Source organism: Crocodylus siamensis, chromosome 1, assembly GCF_052110815.1.
Source record: "Crocodylus siamensis isolate JL-2025a chromosome 1, ASM5211081v1, whole genome shotgun sequence".
NCBI lineage: Eukaryota > Metazoa > Chordata > Crocodylia > Crocodylidae > Crocodylus > Crocodylus siamensis.
Window position 1 is genome coordinate 3,716,160 of NC_143395.1, and position 22,507 is coordinate 3,738,666.

The 22,507-nt window shown below is 50.5% G+C and overlaps 1 protein-coding gene across 1 annotated transcript in view; it reads left to right on the top strand.

Moving 5' to 3' along the window:
• Positions 1 to 22,507, top strand: part of BLK (BLK proto-oncogene, Src family tyrosine kinase) — a 63,531-nt gene that overhangs the window by 36,040 nt on the left and 4,984 nt on the right. The window contains exons 5-10 of the mRNA XM_090031339.1: positions 829 to 927; positions 1,948 to 2,051; positions 15,627 to 15,776; positions 16,465 to 16,617; positions 17,864 to 18,043; positions 18,877 to 18,953. Of these exons, the coding sequence (XP_089887465.1) occupies positions 829 to 927; positions 1,948 to 2,051; positions 15,627 to 15,776; positions 16,465 to 16,617; positions 17,864 to 18,043; positions 18,877 to 18,953 (763 nt within the window). The remainder of the gene's footprint in view (positions 1 to 828; positions 928 to 1,947; positions 2,052 to 15,626; positions 15,777 to 16,464; positions 16,618 to 17,863; positions 18,044 to 18,876; positions 18,954 to 22,507) is intronic.

Genomic DNA, 22,507 nt, shown 5'->3' on the forward strand with positions numbered 1-22,507 from the left:
GCATATGCACTGGTTTCAATCTCATGTGGCAGATCCAGCTCCAGACTGACCCTGTGCACTGGCCTGATCCAGCACGTGGAGCCATGTCACCCTGTCCCCATGAATGCAAAACTTTGTAGGCAGGGAGCAGCGGAAGTGGTAGTTGTTGTGGCTCCAAGATGCCACCATACCCCTGCTGCCAAATTTCCAGACCCATGCGGGATCCATATTTCTTGCATGTAATGTGCGCTTCAGTTTCCACCAGTTGGTTTTTTGGGGGAAAGGTGGAGGTTATATGCAAGAAAATATAGTATTTTCTTTTAAAAGCTTTTTGAGCAGCCCTGAAACAGAAGCCAATGGCTAATTCAAATGCAGGCTGGCCTTCAAGTTGTGTTTATCATTAAGTCTTTAGGGTTACCCCTAGCTGTGCGGGGGGGGGGGGGCTGTTCATAGATAATGTTCAGTCCTTGACCTCTCTCTATGAGATGGCTACCAAAGAGATCAGCTATGCCTGGGGATAGGACTCATACAAAGTCCTGTCTCAGGGTCTGAGACCATTCAAGTCATGACATGTAGGCATCTACTGGACAGGAATAGCTTTCAGCCTCTGCTCTGGCAGTGGTGTGGTCAACCGTGGCTCTGAGCGGCCAAAGACCAGACTTTCTGGCCTTAAGTCTGGTGCTTGGTCTCATGTCTTCAGAGGAAAAGCTCATGCCTACCAAGAGAAATGCAGTTACAAGCCCCTAATTTGCAAGGCGGATGCAACCTCAACCTCATTGAGGTTCCCTCAACTGTAGGCAGGATTCTCATTAAATCTTCTGTTGACTGTACTTCCTCTTTGGTTCACAGCGACGGTGACTGGTGGCTGGCAAAATCTCTCACCACGGGGAGGAAAGGTTATGTCCCCAGTAACTTTGTTGCCCAGGTGGATACCTTGGAAGTGGAAAAGTAAGTGCATAATGCTTATAACCTGTTCTCGCTAATAGGAGTGTATCTGCTTAACGTAGCCCCTTCCTTCCAGAAGGAGCCTGAAGGCCTGACCACCAGTAGGATCTTCTTCAGTCTGTAGCAAACTGTACCTCTGGAGTAAAAAGCGACAAGTTTTGCAGCCTATGCCAACTCTGCACACCAGTTTAGGACAGGAAGTGAAGCTCAGCAGGCAGAGTAGGTTTGAGGCAGACACAATGAAATTGCTAATAAGAATTTGGCTAAAAGCCCAATGCTACTGGTGTTGCTGCACCTTCTAATGAGAGGGTTACATCCTTGGATTTCTATAAACTTTGCGTATTCATGAGTTAGTGCAGGGGGCTAATGTGCTTCTTGTGTGGTATAAAGGGGCAACTTTCAGTGTTTTTCCTCACTTCAGTCTGGGAGGGCTTCGGTCCCTGAACATCTCTGCAACCAGTAATGGTTTAAAAAACATGCACGTTATAATATGATGCTGTATAATACTAGAGCAGCTCTAGCCTCCAAGAATTGCAAAGGCACGTGTACAAGAAGCACTTCAACAAATTCATTCCCATTACAGGGGTATTCCTAATTCCAGGGACATGCCTTATGCATATGAAATAGGGAATACTGCTCCAAGATGACTATGTCTGGAGTGAAAATGAACTTTAAGTTGTCAGATGAAGCATTTATCTTTACAAAAATTACTTATGTCACCATGGAAAGCCACCATTTCTGAGACATACAATGGCAGCTCTCGAACAACCTACAGCTGCATAACCTAGTAAACCAGAAGCCTCTAATTAAAACTGCAGTGGCCATATATATATAAGGTGATATTTAAACTCAAAGTGAGTAGGGCTCTGACTCTAATCTATTCCAAATACTTTGGTAAGGGGCTTTTACAAAGGATAAAACTATTTCCTCTTAAATACAACATTCAGCATGTTAATGGTATAAAGGGTAGAGCCTGGAAAGGACTGGCGTTTCTATAATTATTTTGCATCTTTTATTCTCCAGGTGGTTTTTTAAAACTATTAGCCGAAAGGAAGCCGAACGACTGCTTTTAGCTCCTGTTAACAAAGCCGGCGCTTTCCTTGTACGAGAGAGTGAAACGTGCAAAGGTAAGATCCAAAAAGAAAGGGGGTCACCCCTGGTTATATTGTCACTGCTGATAGATGACCCTCCAATGGCTTCAGGTGGAAAACCAGCTCCCCGTGCAAATTCCAGCTGTTTCTCCTCTGGCTCTACAACCTTTTGAACTTACCAGAACTGAACAGACCTAGACAGATGCAGTGGGATTAGGCACGTTTGCAACACTGGGCAGGGGATTTACATGAAAAGAGATTTTTCTCGTTACAGAGCCTGCATTTCTAATCCCGGTATTTGAGCTGTACTGCAGGGAGGCTGCCTACAATTAGGCTGCCTTCCCATATGTTAGAGCCAAGGTGGTGGGGGTGCATGGTGGGTGGTGTGCGGAAGTGGGAGGTCAAATCTTTTCCCCCAAAACAGTGCATTTGGTTTGGTGTGTTTTTCTGACAGCAAATGTATGAAGCTAAGGCCCAGTGCCCATCTCGGGTAGGTTTCTGTTTCCTTGGACCACGTCTTTGACTTCTTGGGGAGACTGAGCCTTCACCTTTTCAAGAAGTGGGCTGTCCACAGAGTCTGGTGGGCATTTTGTAGTCGCTGTTGTGTAGGTGTTACCAAGATCCCACACACCACTGACTTTTGTTCCTTCCTGTTTTGTTACCCTGGCCTCCTTCAGCGTGGTAGCTTTTTATAGCATGTGTGAGACTAGGCATGTTCAGAGAGGAAGGATGGCCCAGCGGTTGGCGCGCTAGTCTAGGACTTGAGGAGACCTCAAGTCTTGGTCTGAGACCTCAAGTAAGTCTCTTAGCTGCTCTCTGCCTCCGGTCTCACTCTGTAAAACGAGCAGAGCCGCCCTTCCCTACCGTGCTGGTGTGATGTGAGAATAAACGCCTTAAGATCATGACCATCAGGACTCGTAGTCGAGGTGATCTCTTGTATTAGACCAACAAGATTTTTTGCAAAAAAGGTCTTTAATGGCAAGATTTGGGGCACAAACACCCTTCATCGGGCATCAGAGAAAAGATGGTAAAAGTCCTCCTGGGTAGAAATGAGAGTTCATGTTTCAGAGGATTTCACAGAGGAGTCAATAGATGGGAAACTCCTCTATTTTACTCCTCTATTTTAATAGATGGCAAACTCAGCTCCATTTTAGACCAACCAAAATAGTTGGAACAATTCTTCTTTGCCCAAAAGCTTGCAAAGAAGGATTTTCCCAGCTGTTTGAGTTGGCCTAATGAAAGATAACAGATTTACCCCAAAAAACCTTGTTGGCCTATCTCCATAGACCAGCACAGCTACAACCAACACCCCTTGAGGTGTTCAGACACTGTGATAAAGGGGCTACATAAGTACCTGAAAAGTGGTAGACAAGGCTGCCTTCACTGAAATCATTTCTGAATATCCTCTTCTGTCACAGAAGCCAGCTGTCAGCAGTTTCCCCCCTCACCACCTCTGTTTGAAAGCTGTTTGAAATAGGGATTGCCCCCTCCTCTCTGCAGCCTGCGCCACCTCATCATACCATAGGCCTAGCCAGCAGGCAGTACTACCTCCGGTGGCAGGATCTCATCATCTCATCACACAAATGTGGCTAAAGGGCTGCGCAGTTCTCAAGCAAAGATGATCTTATCTTGCTAAGCAGGGAAAGCAAGGTACCTCTTGCTGATTCGAGCAAATAGGCCAGAGCGTGGATGTCTGAACCGGGGTGGACACATTTATCTAAACATTACCCTTTTCCCAGCCTCGCCCCTCACAGACTTCCTGAGTTCCCTCTAGTTGGGAGGTTTGTTTTTATGCAGACTTGTGGGAGCCAGACCTTTGGGCTGATCTGGAACAGGATCTAGGAGAGGAAAACCTGGAAACCACACATGCGCTTTCATGCTTCCATGTGTAGACGCCAGCCAATTTCTGCTTATGGTGCATTAATTTACTGTGAAGTAAATTTAAGCAGGTGTAAATGCGCCCCTCCAAAAAAAACAAAACAAAACCAAAACCAAAACAAAACAAAAAAACCTCTTTACCATGGTCCAGGACACACATTGCATACACCGGTTTGACTGAAGTCAGTTAACCAGGTTTATCTCAAACCAGTTTGGGCCATTTTCAAACTGGTTTATGTTCACTGAACATCTGTTCTGTTACATGTTTCAATCAGCGTCTGATGACTTAAACCGGCGTGTGTGTAATGTCTGTCCCTAACCCGTCACCATGCCACCTACCCATGCCCCCAGCTCCCAGTAGCCCACCAGTACCCCAACAGGCCAGATGAAATGGCACCGTGGGCCAGTTCGGGCCCAGATAATTCAGTCTTTGTGGCTCTTCCCATACCTTGGTGCAATGGGACCCTCTTCTTGATTGGCACTTTGTGGAAAATACATAGTAGTAATAGCAACAGCTCCTGGAGCGTTTCAATGCAGCGAAGCATGGCTGAACACAAGCCAGGTCATCTTTCTTCTATCATGGCTTAAGTGCTTAGAATAAACGAAAGGAGGACCTCGTGATCCACGCATATGGCAAGGACTCAGGAGATTTCAAACACCCGTATGCCTGGACCGAGGTCAGGTCCATGTGATAAACTTGCCATCCCCAGCCGAGGCACCCTCAGGTGCTCTGCTCTGCCTCCTAAACTGGAAACAGTATCATCATGTCTGTGGGATGCTTGAGGCAAGCTAATTAGTACGGTGTGCCAATTAGCCTGACCCGTGCAGGTGAACCCACCCACGCAGCTATGCCTGCACTACTGCCAGTTTAGGTGGCATCCCACTTGGAGCAGCCAAGTGGACCTGGAGTAAATTCAACATATAGACATAGCCTGAGTCAGGCCAGGGTCCTGTCTTTGACCAGGTGTTTCAGGGGAAAGCATATGACACCCTGCACCAGGCAGAGACAAGATAATGTCCCCCAGTGAAAGCTGCCTGTTCACTCCTAGTGGGCAGAGGTTAGCTGATGCCTTGAAGCCTGACGCTGCAAAATTGGGTTTCTATTTTACACTGATAAGCCTTTTATGCAAGAGATGGGTGGGTCTTCTTCCTCCTCACTGCTTTGACCTTGGTCAAAACCACCTAATCTCTCTTAATCTCAATGTCTTCCTCTGTAAAATGAAAAGAAGTCTGAGCCTCAAAGGGCATTGTGAGGCTAAACACACTCATGTGAAGGGCAGGGGATCCGCAGGCAAAAGTGCAAGGTATTGTCATTAAAGCTGTACATTCACAAGGCAGCGTAGTTGTATTCATGAACCAGAGTCTTTTTTGGGGTCCTTGTGTCATATCTGGGGGGGTTTCCCCCCCCTCACACCATGTGAGTTATCAACAATATTAGACCATTGGACCTTCATCACAGAGCTTCACCTTTTGAGCTAAAGGAGTGACTCCATCAGCAATAGCTGGTTGTTGGCTAGCAATAGTTAGTTGTTATCTGCTATAGGGTTTGCCAGTAAAGGGGACTCGGTGCATTTTGCCAGCATACTATCTGATCAAAACCCATCCTTACCCGTGCAAAAACGCAGGTCTTTACATTTCCTGTAGCTTTATTTTGTCTGTGATTAATCTTCTGTGCTACCATAAGCCTGGCAGTTTCCTTTAAATTGGCCTTTTACAGAGGGTAGCAGGGGCTCTTTCCACAGCCCGGTAAAACGGGGCATTTCAAAGAGGAACTGGGAAGCAGGTCCGTAAGGAAATCATCAGTAGAGAATCAGTCTAGCTTAAGGCAAATAAGATATGCAAATCTAACAAACAATAATAATTGTTCTGAAAGTTGGGGCAACTCTGCTCTGCAGCCGTGCACTGCCATTAACCTCAGGCGAGCAGAAAATGTAACTACACAACAGCTCAAAAAAAAACGGTAATGGGAGGATTTACGCTCAGATTTTACCCAGCTTTTTTTTTTCTTTGAGTCATCAAGGTGATGAAGGCTGGAAGGCCTAAGAAAGCATTACCCTTGTAGTTACAGATTCAAAGCCCCTTGAAGCCCATGGGGTTACTTGGGGTTTTGAATTAGGTCTGGAATGAATATGGGATCGTTCTCTGCATGGGAGACACGTTAAAGAAGATAGAGGCTAGGCGAAGTCTCGCAGACCAGCTTGTAGCAAAATAACAGTACTTCTTGCCTCCGTCCAAGGGCCCCAAAGCACTTTACAGACACAAAGGTATTAAGACCCCAGTAGGTGGGTAAGGATTAGTTTATCCATGGTACGGGTATGGAAATTGAGGTGTAATGACTTATCAAGGCCATCCAGTGAGTTGGAGGCAGAGGGCCACTCTCCCGACTCCTGTCTTCTGCCCTCACCCTGAACCACATGTCCTTAAGGCACTGATCTTTCCCTAAAGTTGAGCGACTCGGTGCCCAGACACTGCAACAAAAGGCCATTGCCTCAACCTGCCAAGACTGAGGAAGTAAAATCCAAAATTTTCAGGCTGATTTTGCCAACTTGGCTGCTGCACCTCATGTCTCGGGGCACACAACATGGGACCAAGCGGGCAGGGACTGATTCTCAGCCTTGCTCCCGTGCTCAACACAGAGATGGTGTCAATAAGCCCCAGTGGGCCACAGGATCAGTCCCTCAACCCCACTTATGTGATGTTGTGCAAATGACTTAGCTTCCCTGTGAGTCCACTTGGTGCTCAGATGTTACAGTACTGGAGCTTTACTAGCTCTCAACAGACTAAGCAAGTACCAGGAGAGGTTGGTAATGCACTGACTCCCATAGACTTGTGCTGGATTTGTGCCCAGGTGAGCGAGGTCCGAATTGGGCACACTAGAATAGCTCTGAAGGCATCTGCATATCCTAACAGAATTGCTAGCCCTGTCAAACAGGTCCTGGAGGTCAAGGTACCTGCCTTAATTTCTTAACTTGGTGTTTCACAGTAGGGGCTGGAAGGGACCTTACAGATCATCAGGTCCAGCCCCCCGCACTTGGGCAGGAAAGACTGCTGGTGTTGCTTATTTCTTTATAATTATATACATGGGACAGCAGTCAAATTTTGCCATGCTAGGCACTGTACAAATATATAACCAAAAGAAAGGTCCTTGCACCAGAGAGTTTGTGATCTTACCATAGAATGAGAGGCAGCAAGTGGATGCACCAAACGCAATGGGAGCAAAGGGAGGGCAAAATAGCAGGGAGGGGATAGTATTCAATGGAAGAAGCCAGCCTTATTGGGAAGAGTAAAATTCACTCTTTCTTTCTGGCTGCAGTTCTCAGACATAGGGTGATTGCTGGTTTGATAGGAGCAAGCCAGATTATGACTTCAGGGCTTCCTCTGTGGGCTGGGCAATGAGCTGTTCGTGTAGGTCAGATTGCATTCAGTGGCTTCTTATCACCGGCTGCATGCACATCATACTTTATTATTGCGAGGAACTGAGGCTCCCAGCATCAATCCTGGTTGCTCTTAGTTATTGTTAAGAGAAGAGAGAATCGACGCTTGTCAGCCTTGACGCCTTCCCTCTCTATAGCCTCAGCTGTAAGCATCTGTTCTGTAATCAGCCAGGGCTGAATGACTTTGAAATCAAGCAGACTCTGGCTTTTTCAGATGGACAGCTCTGGAAACCATCGGCAAAAAACTTTTTTCTTCCACTCCCCTGAATAAACTGTAGCCGGGCTGGAAGGGGGAAAAGTGTGACATGACATTAACTGCAGCAAACAGACTAAACTCCAACGCTAGCTGAAATGCAGTCTGCATAGCGCCGAATGAACTCGCCATTCATTAGCACGAATGGCAGCATAAATATTAAGGCTAGTATGAGACAGCTGATTGATTTGCCTGTAGGACCACTGAGTTTGAGTCACCACTTATTAATGTGAGTCACTGGTTTAAGCAATGCGAAGCCAGCAGAAGCAAGTCTGTGTGACAGAGAAGAGATGCTTTGCTAATCCGAACCTGGATTTTCAAGAAGTGCCTGCAAGTTTTGCACGTCAGGCTTGATCCTATTCCAACTATTAGGTACTTACTTGTGATCTTATTCCACCTGGATCCCTGACATATCGTTAACACACACATGCTTGTAACAACTTAGCCTTAAGACTAAGTCACCAAATGCAGTGAGCTGGAGTAGGACCCGCCACCGCTTGTATTAAGCGCTCATCAGAGACTTAAGTGGGGTGGAAGAGGGTGGCACTTAGGTAACGGGAAGCATGGGTTTCTTAATGCGGGTTTAGGATGTGTGATGGAAAGCTTATGATAGAGGTTTTATATATATAACTCTCTCCATATATATAGAAATATATTTTATTTTTTTTTTAAAAGTCCACTTCAGCACATAACAGGTTTTTGTTTGCCCAATGTGAGGCACTTAGGGACTTTCAGAGGTGCTGAGGACCCACTTGCCCATTCACTGCACTGAATCTTTTGGGCTGATGAGACCTCCTGCATGACACAGGCCGTAGGATTTCATCTTGGCTAGCCCATATCTTCTAGCAAGACGTCCACTGCCAGAGAGGCGTCTAAAGGACACCCATGACTTCCTTTGGTGGTTTGTCCCTGTTGTTATGGTCCATGGCTCCAGGGCTTTTCACTGAGATCAATGCCCACTCGGGTCACATCCAATTTGTCTCAAGTTAGGCTCCAAAAAGAAAAGGGCATCCTAAAATTCTTGGCAACTTTGAAAACCATGGGGGCAGAGGTCTCCAAAGTCACAACAATCCTCCTAACCCTTGCAGACTGACCAAATATAGTCAAATCAAAGCAAGACTGAAAGTCACATCCAATCCAGCCAAATACCTCTGTGGGGTACTATGGTTAAGGTATACCCATTTTTAGAGCTAACAGGAAGCAAAGCGTTGTTCGGGCCAGACCTCTAGACATTTGAGTTCATGTTCTTCTCTGACACGGCTCTGAGCTTTGACCTAGAAACAAACGGTGACAGGCTGAAGCTATTGCAGACCTTGCTGAAAGGACATTGCAGATGCCAGGGCTCTGAACTGCTACAGCAAGGAATACTACAGCATGGTGGGAAGGAACTGGACCAGGATTTCCTGCTATGGTTTTTACTGACACAATGGGCCTGTCTACATGTGCATTTACACCGGCTTAAATTTACTTAGCAGTAAATGAATGCACCGTAAGCAGAAATCGGCTGGCGTCTACACATGTAAGCATTAAAGCGCATTAACGCTGTGTGTGGACTGGCTTGGGACTAAAGCTAGCCCCAAGCCAGTCCACACACACAGTGTTACTGCACAATAAGGTGTCTACACGTGTGTTACTGCGCAGTAACTGATCGGGTGTAAATTTCATACCTGCATGATGCACGTATCAAATTTACACTTAAGACGGCATAAGTTGTCATATTTACTGTGCAGTACAGGCATGCGTGTGTAGACGGGTGCCCGTACCACACAGTCGCTTTGGCTACTGTGCAGTAAATGCGCATGTGTTGATGTGCCCCATATTAAATAAGAGACAAGCCATTAAGGCAACATTACGTACATTTAAACCTCCCTGTCTGTCTGGAATAGTTGGATTTCAAAGCAATTTGGGCTTCACACAATTTCTGTTTATGGTTCAGCAGGACAGGGCTCTTTTTTTTAATGAATCCACTTTTTGAAACATTAAAAAAAATATTCATAGATTCATAGATGTTAGGGTCAGAAGGGGCCTCAACAGATCATCAAGTCCGACCCCCTGCCATGGCAGGAAAGAGTGCTGGGGTCACATGACCCCAGCCAGATGCCCATCCAGCCTTCTCTTGAAGACCCCCGGGGCAGGGGAGAGCACCATCTCCCTTGGGAGTCAGTTCCAAATTTTGGCCACCCTCACGGTGAAGAAGTTTTTCCTGATCTCTAGCCTAAATCTGCTCTCTGTCAGTTTGTGACCACTGTTCCTTGTGACCCAAAGAGCCGCCCTGGTGACCCAAAGAGATGCTGGTGAACAGCGCATCTCCAATCCCTTGCTGCGACCCCCTAATGAATTTGTAGGTGGCCACAAGGTCACCTCTCAGCCTTCTCTTGTGGAGGCTGAAGAGGTCCCGGTCTCTCCTCCTCGGGCTTGTCCTGTAAGCCCCTGACCATATGAGTGGCTTTCTCTGGACCATCTCGAGTCTATCAACATCCTTCTTGAAGTGCAGCACCCAAACCTGGATGCAGTGCTCCTGCTGCGGTCTGACCAATGCTGCACAGAAGGGAAAGCTCACCTCCTTGGATCTATTCATCATGCATCTGCTATGTGCTGTGTCCACTATGACTCTGAGATCCCTTTTGTGTGTCTGTGCCGCTGAGAGGGTTACTTCCCAGCCAATAAATGTGCTGGATATTTTTGCACCTTACGTGCAGCACCTTGCACTTGTCCTTGTTGTACTGCATCCTACTGTGTACTGCCCACTTTTCCAACCTGCCCAGGTCTGCCTGCAATCATTCCCTACCCTCTGGGGTGTGCACTTCACCCCACAATTTAGTATTATCTGCAAACTTGGACACTTCACACGCACATCCAAGTCACTGATGAAGACATTGAAGAGCACAGGTCCAAGGACCGAACTGTGGGACCCCGCTGCCGACATCCTTCCAGGTCAACACCGACCTGTCTACTACCACTTGCTGGGTGTGACCCCCAAGCCAGTTTGCCACCCACCAGATCATGTAAGCATCTATGTCACGGCCTCTTAATTTATTTATGAGAATGGGATGAGATGCTGTATCGAAGGCCTTGTTAAAGTCCAAGAAAATGACATCCACCTCTACTGCATCTGCGCGTTTTGTGACCCCATCATAAACTGAAACCAAATTGGTCAGGCATGATTTACCTGCTACAAATCTATGCTGGTTGCCCCGCTGCATCATTTTTCCTGCTGGACTCCATAAATCCAAATTACACACAAGAAGGCTGCTAGACTGGAAATAGGCTCCAAGCAAAGAAATCACCTTTCTGCACTGCGTCGCAGGTTTTTCATGGTGTGCACTTGAAACTGTCACTTCAGAAATGTCCTGGCACTCAGCAAACCACTGTTGTGCTAGACTGGCAAGGAGCTGTGCCCATGAGGAAGAGAGTGTGTTTTCCAAGCAGTGCAAAAGTCCAGGATTTGAGCAATGAGGGATACTGCAGACTGACTGATGCACTTTTGCCAGATACTAGAATGGCCATAACACATAGGCTATAGGCTGTACAGGAGGGACAGGACAGGGAGGAAAGGTGGGGGCGTGGCACTCTACATTAAGGAGGAATACCCATCCGCATCAATTAATAAAGAATCAGAGGAAGGGCACTCTGAGGTGCTTTGGGTTAGGTTACAAGGCAGTCGTGGGGAAAGAGACTTAACATTGGGGGTCGACTACAGACCTCCCAACCCAGGGGAAGGGCTCGACCAGGAATTCTTGGGTCAGCTGACGGAGGTAGCGGAGTCTAAGGATGTGGTCATCATGGGGGACCTGAACTTCCCGGACATCTGCTGGAAGAGCAGTCAGCCAGGTCTGATCGCTCACGTAGGGCCCCAGCCCAAATGCAGGACCTCCATTGAACCCAGGGGGTGCACAGCCCCACCGGGGAGATGCTTTGTTGGACCTAGTGCTGGCCACGGGCGACGATCTGGTGCGGGGGCTCGACCACCTGGGCGACAGTGATCATCGCCTGCTGGGATTCACCATCCAGCCCAAGGTGGCAAAGGCCTGCAGCAAGGCAGCAGCCCTAGATGTCAGGAGGGCAGACTTCAATGAGCTAAGAAGAATAGTGGGGGATGCACTGAGGTCCCAGATATGGGGGGAGCCGGGTGTCCAAGAAGTGTGGTCACTTCTTAAGGAGACGATCCTCCAAGCCCAAAGGGAGGTAATCCCAACGAGGATGAAAGGGAGCAGGAGGGCACAAAAGCCCCCACGGCTCACCAAAAGCATCCGGGAACGTCTCCTAGCTAAAAGGGAGGCGCACGCCCAATGGCGGGGAGGGGCCATCCCCAGGGAGGACTATACTGCGGTTGCTCAGGGATGCAGGGGGGGTCAGGGAGGCCAAGGCGGAGATGGGACTGGGACTAGCGACCTGGATCAAGGACAACAAGAAGTCCTTTTTTAAATCCATAGGGCGCAAAAAGAAGTTACTGGGTAATGTGGGGCCCCTGGAGGACACTCTAGGAAATTTGGTCGTCACACCAGATGACAAAACTAACATAGTTTCATAGTTTCATAGTTTCTAGGGTCGGAAGGGACCTGAGCAGATCGTTGAGTCCGACCCCCTGCCATGGCAGGAAAGAGTACTGGGGGCAGACAACCCCAGCGAGGTGTTCATCCAGCCTCCTCTTAAAGCCCCCAAGGGTAGGAGCCAGCACCACTTTGCTTGGAAGTTGGTTCCAGATCCTAGCTGCCCTGACAGAGAAGTCGCGCCTCCTGATGTCTAACCTAAACCTCCCCTCTGCCAGCTTGTGACTGCAATTCCTGGTCACTCCTGGTTGTGCTCAGGGGAACAGGGACTCCCCCAATGCCTGCTGATCCCCCCTGACTAGTTTGTAACAGGCCACTAGATCCCCATAATTGTTAAACATATTTAACGATTCCTTTGCCTCCATTTTCCTGAGCAGGGATGGGATCAGCCCCCCACCAGGTCCCCCTCAGGCCCCAGGGGAGGCGCACCCAGGCCAAGGGCCAGGGAGGACCTAGTCAGGGAGCATCTGGAGGGACTGGACGTATTTAAATCAGCGGGTCCGGATGATCTCCACCCCCGAGCGCTGAGGGAACTGGCTGAGGTCATTGCGGGACCCCTGGCACGGCTGTACGAGCGCTCGTGGGGCTCTGGTGTGGGGCCGGAGGACTGGAAGAGGGCCAGCGTGGTCCCCATCTTCAAAAAGGGGAGGAAGGAGGACCTGGGAAATTATAGGCCAGTTAGTCTTACCTCGGTCCTGGGCAAGCTGTTCAAAAGAGTTATCCTGGCCCATGTCCATGAGGGGCGGGGGGGAGATTATGGTTAGGGGCAACCAACACAGGTTCATTAGCGGCAGGTCCTGTCAGACCAACCTGGTGGCCTTTTACGATCAGATCACCAGACCATTAGACGCAGGGGTAGCAGTGGACATCGTCTTCCCGGACTTTCGGAGGCCTTCGACCCTGTCTCTCGCCCCGTTCTCACTAAGAAACTGGGGGCTGTGGTGTCGCCCCCACACAGTCAGATGTGTCGCCGACTGGCCGAGGGCCGCACCCAGAGAGCGGTGGTGGACAGATCATGTTCGACCTGGAGGGACGTGGGCAGTGGGGTCCCCCAAGGCTCGGTCCTCGGGCCCGCGCTGTTCAACATCTTCATCGGTGACTTGGACGAGGGGGTAACAAGCACCCTGTTCAAATCTGCTGATGACACTAAGATGTGGGGGGACGTGGGCATGCTAGAAGGGAGGAATAGGCTGCAATTGGACCTAGACAGGTTACAGGGGTGGGCAGATGAGAACAGGATGGGATTCAACACTGACAAGTGCAAGGTGCTGCACCGGGGGAGGAAGAACCAGCACCATACCCACAGGCTGGGGAACTCCCTTCTCGGCAGGGCAGAGCCAGAAAAGGATCTTGGAGTCGTCACTGATGCCAAGATGAACATGGGCCGGCAGTGTGGGGGCGCGGTCAGGAAGGGCAACCGCACCTTGTCCTGCATCCACACATGCATCTCGAGCAGGTCCAAAGAGGTGATCCTCCCTGTCTATGCGGCACTGGTCGGGCCGCAGCTGGAGTAGTGTCCAGTTCTGGGCGCCGCACATCAGGAGGGATGTGGACAGCATGGAGAGGGTCCAGAGGAGGCCACTCGCGTGATCAGGGGCAGCAGGAGAGGCGACGGGACCTGAACCTGTTCAGCCTCCACAAGAGAAGGCTGAGGGGGGATCTAGTGGCCTGTTACAAACTAGTCAGGGGGGATCAGCAGGTATTGGGGGAGTCCCTGTTCCCCCGAGCACCGCCAGGAGTGACCAGGGATAACGGTCACAAGCTGGCAGAGGAGGTTTAGGTTAGATATCAGGAGGCGCGACTTCACGGTCAGGGCGGCTAGGGTCTGGGACCAACTTCCAAGAGAAGTGGTGCTGGCCCCTACCCTGGGGGGCTTTAAGAGGAGGTTAGATGAACATCTAGCTGGGGCCGTTTGACTCCAGTACTCTTTCCTGCCATGGCAGGGGGTCGGACTCAGACGATCTGCTCAGGTCCCTTCTGACCCTAGAAACTATGAAACTGTGAAACTATGAAACATATCCTGGCACGTTGCCTTGGCAGTGTCTGCTCAGATGTCATTGCTGCAAAGGTCATGCTGCATCTTTGTTATGCCATTAGCCATTAGCAAGGTCCTGGCCCCAAAAACCTGCAGCTGAAATAGAGGAAACAAAGAAAGGAACAAATTGGACCCGAGGCACAGGTAGAGATTAAGAGCCGAATCGTATTGCACCTTTATGTGCTGAAGGAGCTCTCAGCTGCGTAAGCACATGTTTTGCCACTTACCCAGGGTTTTAGACTCCGGTGGAATAGGATTCATAGATTCATAGATATTAGGGGCTGGAAGGATTGCCAGGATACATACATAATTGCCCAGGAAAAATGGAGGACTCTCCCAACTTCTAGCCCAGTAGGTTGCTGGGAGTGGGAGACTTAGCCCAATAGCCACTTTGAGGCTTCACCAAACCTGATGGGACCTGAACCTGCTCTCAGCATGCTTTAATCTCTAAGCCATGGGCCTGGCATGGTCCAAAGCATCCACCTCATGGTGCTGGCCCACTGAGAACCTACGAAGGAAAGATATATGGGAGTGAGCCTTGAGGAGCGTGGTTCAGTGAAATGGATGCTATCGTGGAAGGTAGGGTTCCCAAAGCTGTGCATCTCTTTAATGCAATCATTATTAAATGTATGGTGCGGCAAAGCTACAGGGAACAGGGCCAGAAACCAGGCTCTGCTGCCCCCCAAGATAGCATCCATCCCACTGGGACCGTGTAACAGAGCCCCGTTGTCCAGAACCTCAGCCCTGTGTCTAAGAGGCAAGGAAATCTTTTGCTCCCTGGAGTATGCTGATGATTTATAAGACACACAACAGCTTCCGATGACAGCAGCCGTCCCCGCTTACTCTGAAGTGCCTGGTGCTGGTCACAGGATTGCTGGTGTCCCAGTAGCAGGAGCCAGTTTGGCAAAGGCTAAGCGTCTCTGCAGGTGGGCTGAAGTAGCCCAGCGACCTGGGACACAGTCCTTCACTGTGACCTGCACCCAAATGTTCACAGGCTGCACTTCTCATAGCTAGCGTGACCACGCATCCCAGTTTGGCCAGGACAGCTCCAGATTTCAGAGGCCGGTCCCGGCTGGCCAGTGAAAACTAAAACAAGTGTCCGGGGGAGGTAGGCAGAGCTGCAGGAGCCGTGAAATAGGAAGTCCTAGCAGGTAGCAAAATTGTGGTTCACTTGATTAGTGGAAGGATGGTTAAAATGGGGATTATTAACACCTGTGAAGTAAAGAATAATGGGGCATTAACAGGCCATTGACTCCCTTACCTGCCTGAATAGTAATAGCATGCCACCCTGCCTCCACCTTTGCCTGCAGCAGCAGGGAGGGGTGGGCAGTGTCCCAGATTTCACATTGCCCCACACAGTCTACACAGCAGACTGAGGTATAGACGAAGCATAGCATCTCATCGTCTAGTAGTGCCCCCGACACACCAGTAATCGGGGTTTTCCTCTTCTTTATCCTCCAGGTGCCTATTCCCTTTCTGTGAGAGACAATGATGCTACCAGCGGTGATATCATCAAACACTACAGGATCCGCACCCTGGACGGTGGGGGGTACTACATCTCCCCAAGGACCACCTTCTCCTCGCTGCCTCAGCTCATCCATTATTACTGCAGTAAGTCTCCCGCCTTCCCTGACGATGAGCGTAGACTCACTGGCTGGCAGGGGGAGGCTGCAGGACATTCCTCGGGGCAGAAATGGCCAGGGTGGCCATGCCTGATAGAGGGGGCAATAAAAGCAAGAAGCGATGTACAAGGAAGGCCATAGAGGCTTGAGTCAGCCAGCAGTCCATGGTGCGCATGCCCTTCTCTTCGACGCCCCCCCCCCCCCCGCCCAAAGCCATAAGCAGGGTGAACCTGCCTTTTCAGTCCTGTGTCCTTCAGGCACATCTCCACCCCCAAGTACAGGAGGGGCAAAGCCAGCCACCACCTCTGTGACCACCATCCAGGTAGGAGAGCTGGAAGGGGCTGGCTGCTGGAGAGAGGGATGTTGGCAGGTGTGACCTCCATCCTGCACAGAAATTATTTCTGCAGGAGTGGGGGGCATGAGCAGACTGTAGCAGGGATGTGGGTGAGGACGGGCTAATGCATGGATCCCCTGGGCTGTTCCTTGGTGGTGAATGCAGACCACAATGCTCAGAGCCATGAGGTTGAGGTCATCTGGCTGGGATGGTGATGGACTTGTTCCAAGAAAAAAGATGACTTACCCTTTGCACGCGTGTCCAGCACCGTGGCTTGGCCTAGGTGAGGGGCTGAGGTTTCGGCTCTTCCCAGTGACCTGAAAGGTGTTTTCTCCACCTGCAGACAAGGGAGATGGTCTTTGCCAGAAGTTGACGGTCCCATGCACATCACTGATTCCCCAGAGACCCTGGGCACAGGATGAATGGGAGATCCCACGGGAGTCCTTGAAACTCGTGAAGAAACTTGGTGCCGGGCAGTTTGGGGAAGTGTGGATGGGTAAGTGCAGTGATCTCTGCTCCCAGTGGGGTAAGTCTGGGAGAGCAGCACATGGTCCAGGAGAAGCAGACACCTTATTTCCCCAGGAGCATCACGACTTCCAGCCATTGCCCGTGGCAGGGTGTGTGAATGAGGTCTTTACTGTGGCTTTGTAGCACAGCCTGGCTTTTGGTGGAGACCCACACAGGCATGCCGGCACCTACCTCCCCATGCACACTTTCCAACGGGGACCGGAGTTTGGGCCCAGGCAACCCTGTGGCTTAAGGAATACTGTATGCACCTCCACTGAGGGAGGCCGGGGGCACGCATCCCCATAACTCCTTATCTCCACCTCCTCTTCCACTCCTTCATGTTTGCTTGCTACTACGAGATGCAGGGACTGAAGTGATGGCCAGGACTGTGCAACAGGTTCACCCTCCCCCTTGATTGCAAATGTCCAGCTCCTTTCAATGAGGGATGCTGATGCCACGGTGATGAACACACAATCCGGGGCCTGCATGCTGCCGAGAGGCTCATCCCGCCCTGGCCTGTAGATTTACCACCCGCTTTTCCTCTCCCTTGGAGTTTGGTATCTTCATGCCGCTCACTGCCGTATTCTTCAGCAGGACACACAAGATCCACGCCAGGTCCTTGGCAAAGAAACATTTCCTCAACTCCAGCCCTGTCTCCGTCTTCTGGATTGGCCCCCAAACCACCTCCTAGGGCTAGCTTCCCCCCAGTGCTCTCTGGCAAACTAGAAAGAAGCAATACCTTACCACTGCCTTCCTCCACCACTGCCCCTCCAGAAAGTTCATGCCTAAATAGCCTCCCACCTCTACTCTGCCTTCAGAGAGGCCCCATCGAAGAAGATGGCCTTTCTCCACGTCCTCCCAAGGTGGGCACCATCTTGGGTGGAACGGGGATTGCCCACCTGCTAGCTGGACTTCATTGCTAATCCCCATCCACCCCGAGGCAGGATTGCTCTTGACTCTTGACCCATTGATTGATAGGTTTGTCTATTCGGCTTGTCCCTCACTGGGATTATGTCATTGCCTGTGGCCCTTCAACTCTTCCTCGCAGCCTCTGACCGCCTCATCGTCACTGCTGGGCTTCTCCCCAGACCACCCCCCATGACAAGTCGGCAGGGGAAATGAGGCAGAGAAGGATGAAATGGTTTCCCAGGCTCACAGGAAGGGATTGAATTTCGGTTTCCATCGATGTGGGGAAGTACTCTAATCACAGGGCCCTCCTTCTTCTCTTTCGGCAGGCTATTACAAGAGCAACGTAAAGGTGGCTGTGAAGACCCTGAAGGAAGGCAGCATGTCCCCGGATGCCTTCCTGGCTGAGGCAAACCTCATGAAGAGGCTCCAACATGACAAGCTGGTCCGGTTGTATGCTGTGGTCACCAAGCAGCCGGTCTACATCGTGACAGAGTTCATGGCCAATGGTAAATAGCCTCACCCAGCCTTATTCCTTGTAGACATTTTGGATCAGGTTCAGGTCTGTAAAAGGGAGGCCGGTGCTTGGGCCTCTTGACGATCCCAGGTTGAGAGCAGGTAATGTAAAGGGCAATCATGCCTCAGCTGGGAGGCGGATGAAAAAACCCACAAGGTCTTTTCTCAAGAAGATAAGTCTTCCCAAACTCTGCTCTCCTGGGCTTCCTGCCACTGGAGAGAGGTCAAGCATCACTGGGACAGTCTCATGCATGTGTGTGGGAGGGGGGAGATGGCAATATCGTGGGGTTTTGTGAAGCCAGTGGGTGTTTTGGGGACAGGTTTGATGACAGGCGACATCACCACCGTCTGTGTGTGTGAAAATAAGGCTGAGCTGGGGAGAAGAGGTGGCTCTTTCTAGTCTCAGTTTCCTTTCTTTGTTCACCCTCCTTCCTCTGTGACCACAGGGGACTAGACCTGATGACCTTTGCCGCTCTGCATTTCTGTGCTGTGCAATCCCTTTCATACCATAATTCAGCTCCTACTCAAACACAGTTGTGACTGTGACCCCTAATGGCTATGACCCTCTGAGATAAGAAAGCCATGACCTTTGCAAACAGACCTATACAAAATATGAAGGGGAATAGGAGACTTTTCTGGGGGTTGTTTCTGCCCCGCAGCTCCACAAAACAGGACTCCTGAAGTTACTCAGATCTACTGGGAAGTAAGGCGGGTCTACATATTTTTGATAGGGAAACAACAGAAAATGGGCAAGGAAAAACTGGGTGGCTTTCAAGCAGATCCCATGACTCAAGAGGACACTGGGGTTCTTATTCTTTGCTCCTAGGATGCTTGCTGGATTATCTGAAGACCGACGAAGGAAGCCAGTTGTCTCTCGCGAAACTCATTGACATGTCGGCCCAGGTCAGTGATGAATGGGCACAGTGATGTGGGGTCGAGAAGATGGGGCAGTGCTATCCAAGATGCAAGTGCAGGGGGGGTGCCTGACTTTTGGCAGCGGAAAGGGAAGCAGCCTATGCAGGTGCATTCAGCCGCTCTAGAGCCGCTCTAATTAAAGCGGTCATGTCCCCCCTCCACTTCCAGAGCATGTGTATAAATGCCCATTGGTAAGTCAGGCTGGAAGGGACCTCCAGAGGTCATTTAGTCCAACCCCCTCATCCGAAGCAGGATCGTCCCTATCTAAACCACCCCAGACAAATCCAATGTCTAACCTTATAGTAAAACTATGCTCAACCCTGACACAACACCACACATCACACCCAAAACTGCCACGGGTAAAGCAATGGTGGCCAAAGCCCTGCGGCTATGAGGGCTGCCAGGGTCAATAAGAGCTGTATTTCGCTAGGAACAGAGTGAGGCAGATGTGAATCACTTTAGCAAGTCTCACACAGAGTATGCAATCAGCACGGAAGTGAACTCGTCTCACTCCCTGGCTGGAAAAGAGTCTGGGGAAGCAGTGCTTAATTGCATGCAATTATATCGTGTCTAACACAACCCTCCTCTAGAGAACGCAGCTACCATTCGGCTCCGGTTTTAAATAATGAACGGATCTGGGAGCCGCTCTTCCTGAGCCAGCCCAAGCTGACCCAGCAGAACCATTTGCTTCGTAGCTTGCCCTGAAGCAAAATGATTGAGATACCTCTATGCAACAGCCCCGATAGCTATTTTTATCCTCTGCCAGGGGGGCTTCTCGGGTCATTTCCTCTTTACTACTGATAACACCCAGTCTGCAGCTCTACCTTTGATATCTCTGATAGATTACAGGCAGCAGCTGCAGCTTCACCGGCTACCAGCTATTTCTTTTCTGTAACGCAAAAGAAATCACCTGTGGTTAGATTCACAGTCCTGAGGATAAAGATGTGGGACCGCGTTCACCCTAGCAAACTCCGCTGAAGCCAGGCCTCCACCAGGGTGCAAGGGACTTGTCTGGAAGATGAGGCTTCTACTCCTAAGAAGGGTTTTTCCTTCAAGGAGTGTCCCTCATGCTTTCCAAACTATGCACCAAACTCCTGCCTCACAGGAGAAAACAGGTGTGGGTTACTTCAGAGCAGGTGGGACAAGTGCCAGGTCGGTTGGACTCCACATCCTTGAGAAAGATGTGTGGGGCTAACTGGAAAGAAGTTTCCACTGAGAAAAGGGAGTATCTTGTTTAAAAGCACATGCAAGCAAGGGGGTGGTCTCTGAGTAGGGGGAGGAGGGGGGAACTCAGTACGAAGCAACAGATTTGCTGGCGATTGGTCTGGTGTGATGGAGGGATGGGGCTGCCGTATGCCTTCGGGGGGGTGCTCCACAGAAGACCAGGAGCTCCCTGTTTAAGTGAGGTGCTTTGGCCTAAAAGGCAGGGACAGTTTTACATGAATAGGCATCTTGCACGTGGTGAATGGAGAGGCAGAGCGCTCCTTTTGTGGTGGGCTGACACCATGTTCAATGAGGCCCCTCTCATGGGCTGCACTCCAAAAAAAGCAGCCTGCCTGGGTGATCTTTTGCACCCACAATTAACTGCAGCTTGACAGTGAGTGCCCAGGCTGGGGTCTAGATGCCCACAAAAACCCAGTGGCGAGGACCTGCAGAGCCTGCAGCCGACTTTCACCTTCCACCCAGGGCAGTACATGTGGCTGCAGTCTTGTTTGGAGTCACCTTTGAGCCTCCAGATGCTCCCCGGGCTATATAAATACTTGGATGCATCCAGGATAAAGAGCATATTGGGTGGTGGGCATTGGCGATGCGTAGCAGGTGCACGTGCACCCCCTAGATCAGCCATGACCCCCCCGGAAGCACCAGCCGCGAAGCTGGAAGTGCTGGTGGACATGCACTTCCAGTTTCACTGCTGGCTCGGCAATTGGCCACTGGGGAACCCGCCCCCCCAGTTGTCAATCATCCATTGGGGGACCCCCCATCAGTGATCCGGTGCTCCCCCAGACTCAGGAGGCACCAGTTGCCTGTGGTACTGGGGCAGCTGAGTATGGCAGCCCCTCTCCTCTGCAGTGCCTTATTGGCAGGGCAGGGTGTGGGCCCCTTCTCAGGATCGCCCACATGCATATTAGCCCACGATTCCCGTGCCGCTGCAGTGGCAGGGCATTGGGGGTGCCCTTGTCTCTGCTGCTGTTTACATGCTCTTTACCTGTGACGGGTTGTAAGGGAGTTTATATGGTGTCTTATGGGGGGAGTAAAAGTTGTTTGGGCCCTTTATGAACAAATGGTTGCCTGCAAATCATAGAAAATGAAGGTTGGAAGGGACCTCAGGTGATCGCATCCTGTCCAACCCCTGCTCCAAGCAGAACCAGCTCCAACTACATCATCCCAGCCAAGGCTTTGTCCAGCCGGGTCTTCAAAACCCCCAAGGATGGAGATGCCAACACCTGTCTGGGTAACCTGCTCCGGTGCTTCACCACCCTCCTAGTGAAAGTTGTCCTAGCATCCATCCTAAACGTCCCGTGCTGCAACTTGAGCCCATTGCTCCTTGTTCTGTCATCTGCCCCCGCTGAGCATGGTCATGCTCGATGCAGAGGGACGGACCTGAAGACCCTTTCCAGGGTGACGTCCCTAGGCCACGTGGAAGCCTTTCACTCCAGACCATGACCCAGGCACCTATCTGTCACTACAGACCTCTCTTCAATGTAGAGTTGCTGTAACATAGGGGGTTTCTAATCACCCCTTGGGTGGAGCAAAGGCATAGCTGTTTTGCAGTATGTTTACCAACGGCGTTTTGATTACATCACATCCCAGGGTAATAGCACACATACTGGGCGTGCTTCGCATCCAAGAGCGTCACCCAGAGTTAAAATTAGCAAGGGCTACATCGATTGCATTCATCCTGTGGTCAGTCCCCGCTGCACACGCAGGCTGAAAGGAAACCATGGGTCTAGAGCTATCTCATTAACATCAGGACAGGAAGTGACATCAGTTCTTCCATTTTCCACTCAGACGAGCTGCACTCACGCTGAAAGGGTGTTGATAGAGGGTGAAATACATTTTTGGAAAGTATGTGTGAGTATCCTGTTTAAAACCACATGCAAGCTAGGGGTTGATGAGAAACTGCATGGCATGGAAAATCCTGGTGCCCTGGCCGCTGGGCATGTGAAAACACTGATCGTTCTTGCAGAGCCCTACTTTCATCCCATCAGCCTCCTCTTCAAAGCACCCCATTTCCCCGGACTCCTCCCTGCAGCACGGACTTGCTTCAATTTGGGACCTGGTTAAAATAGCTCAGGTGTGGAGTAATTCAGCCGTAGTCTTGCCTCCCAGCTTAGAGCAGTTTGGGGCCAGTAAAAACTGCTCCCAGTAATGCTCGCCAATACTGCCCTGAGGAGCACCACAGTTAAGGACATGCCAGTAAAGCCACGGGGGACGAGAGCAACAACAACCCAAAAAAACGTGGCATGCAAGGCAGCTGAGTCCATGCACGGCATACAGGGTCTCCTGGTTTCTGTGCTGTGCAAAGGCACAAGCAAATGCCA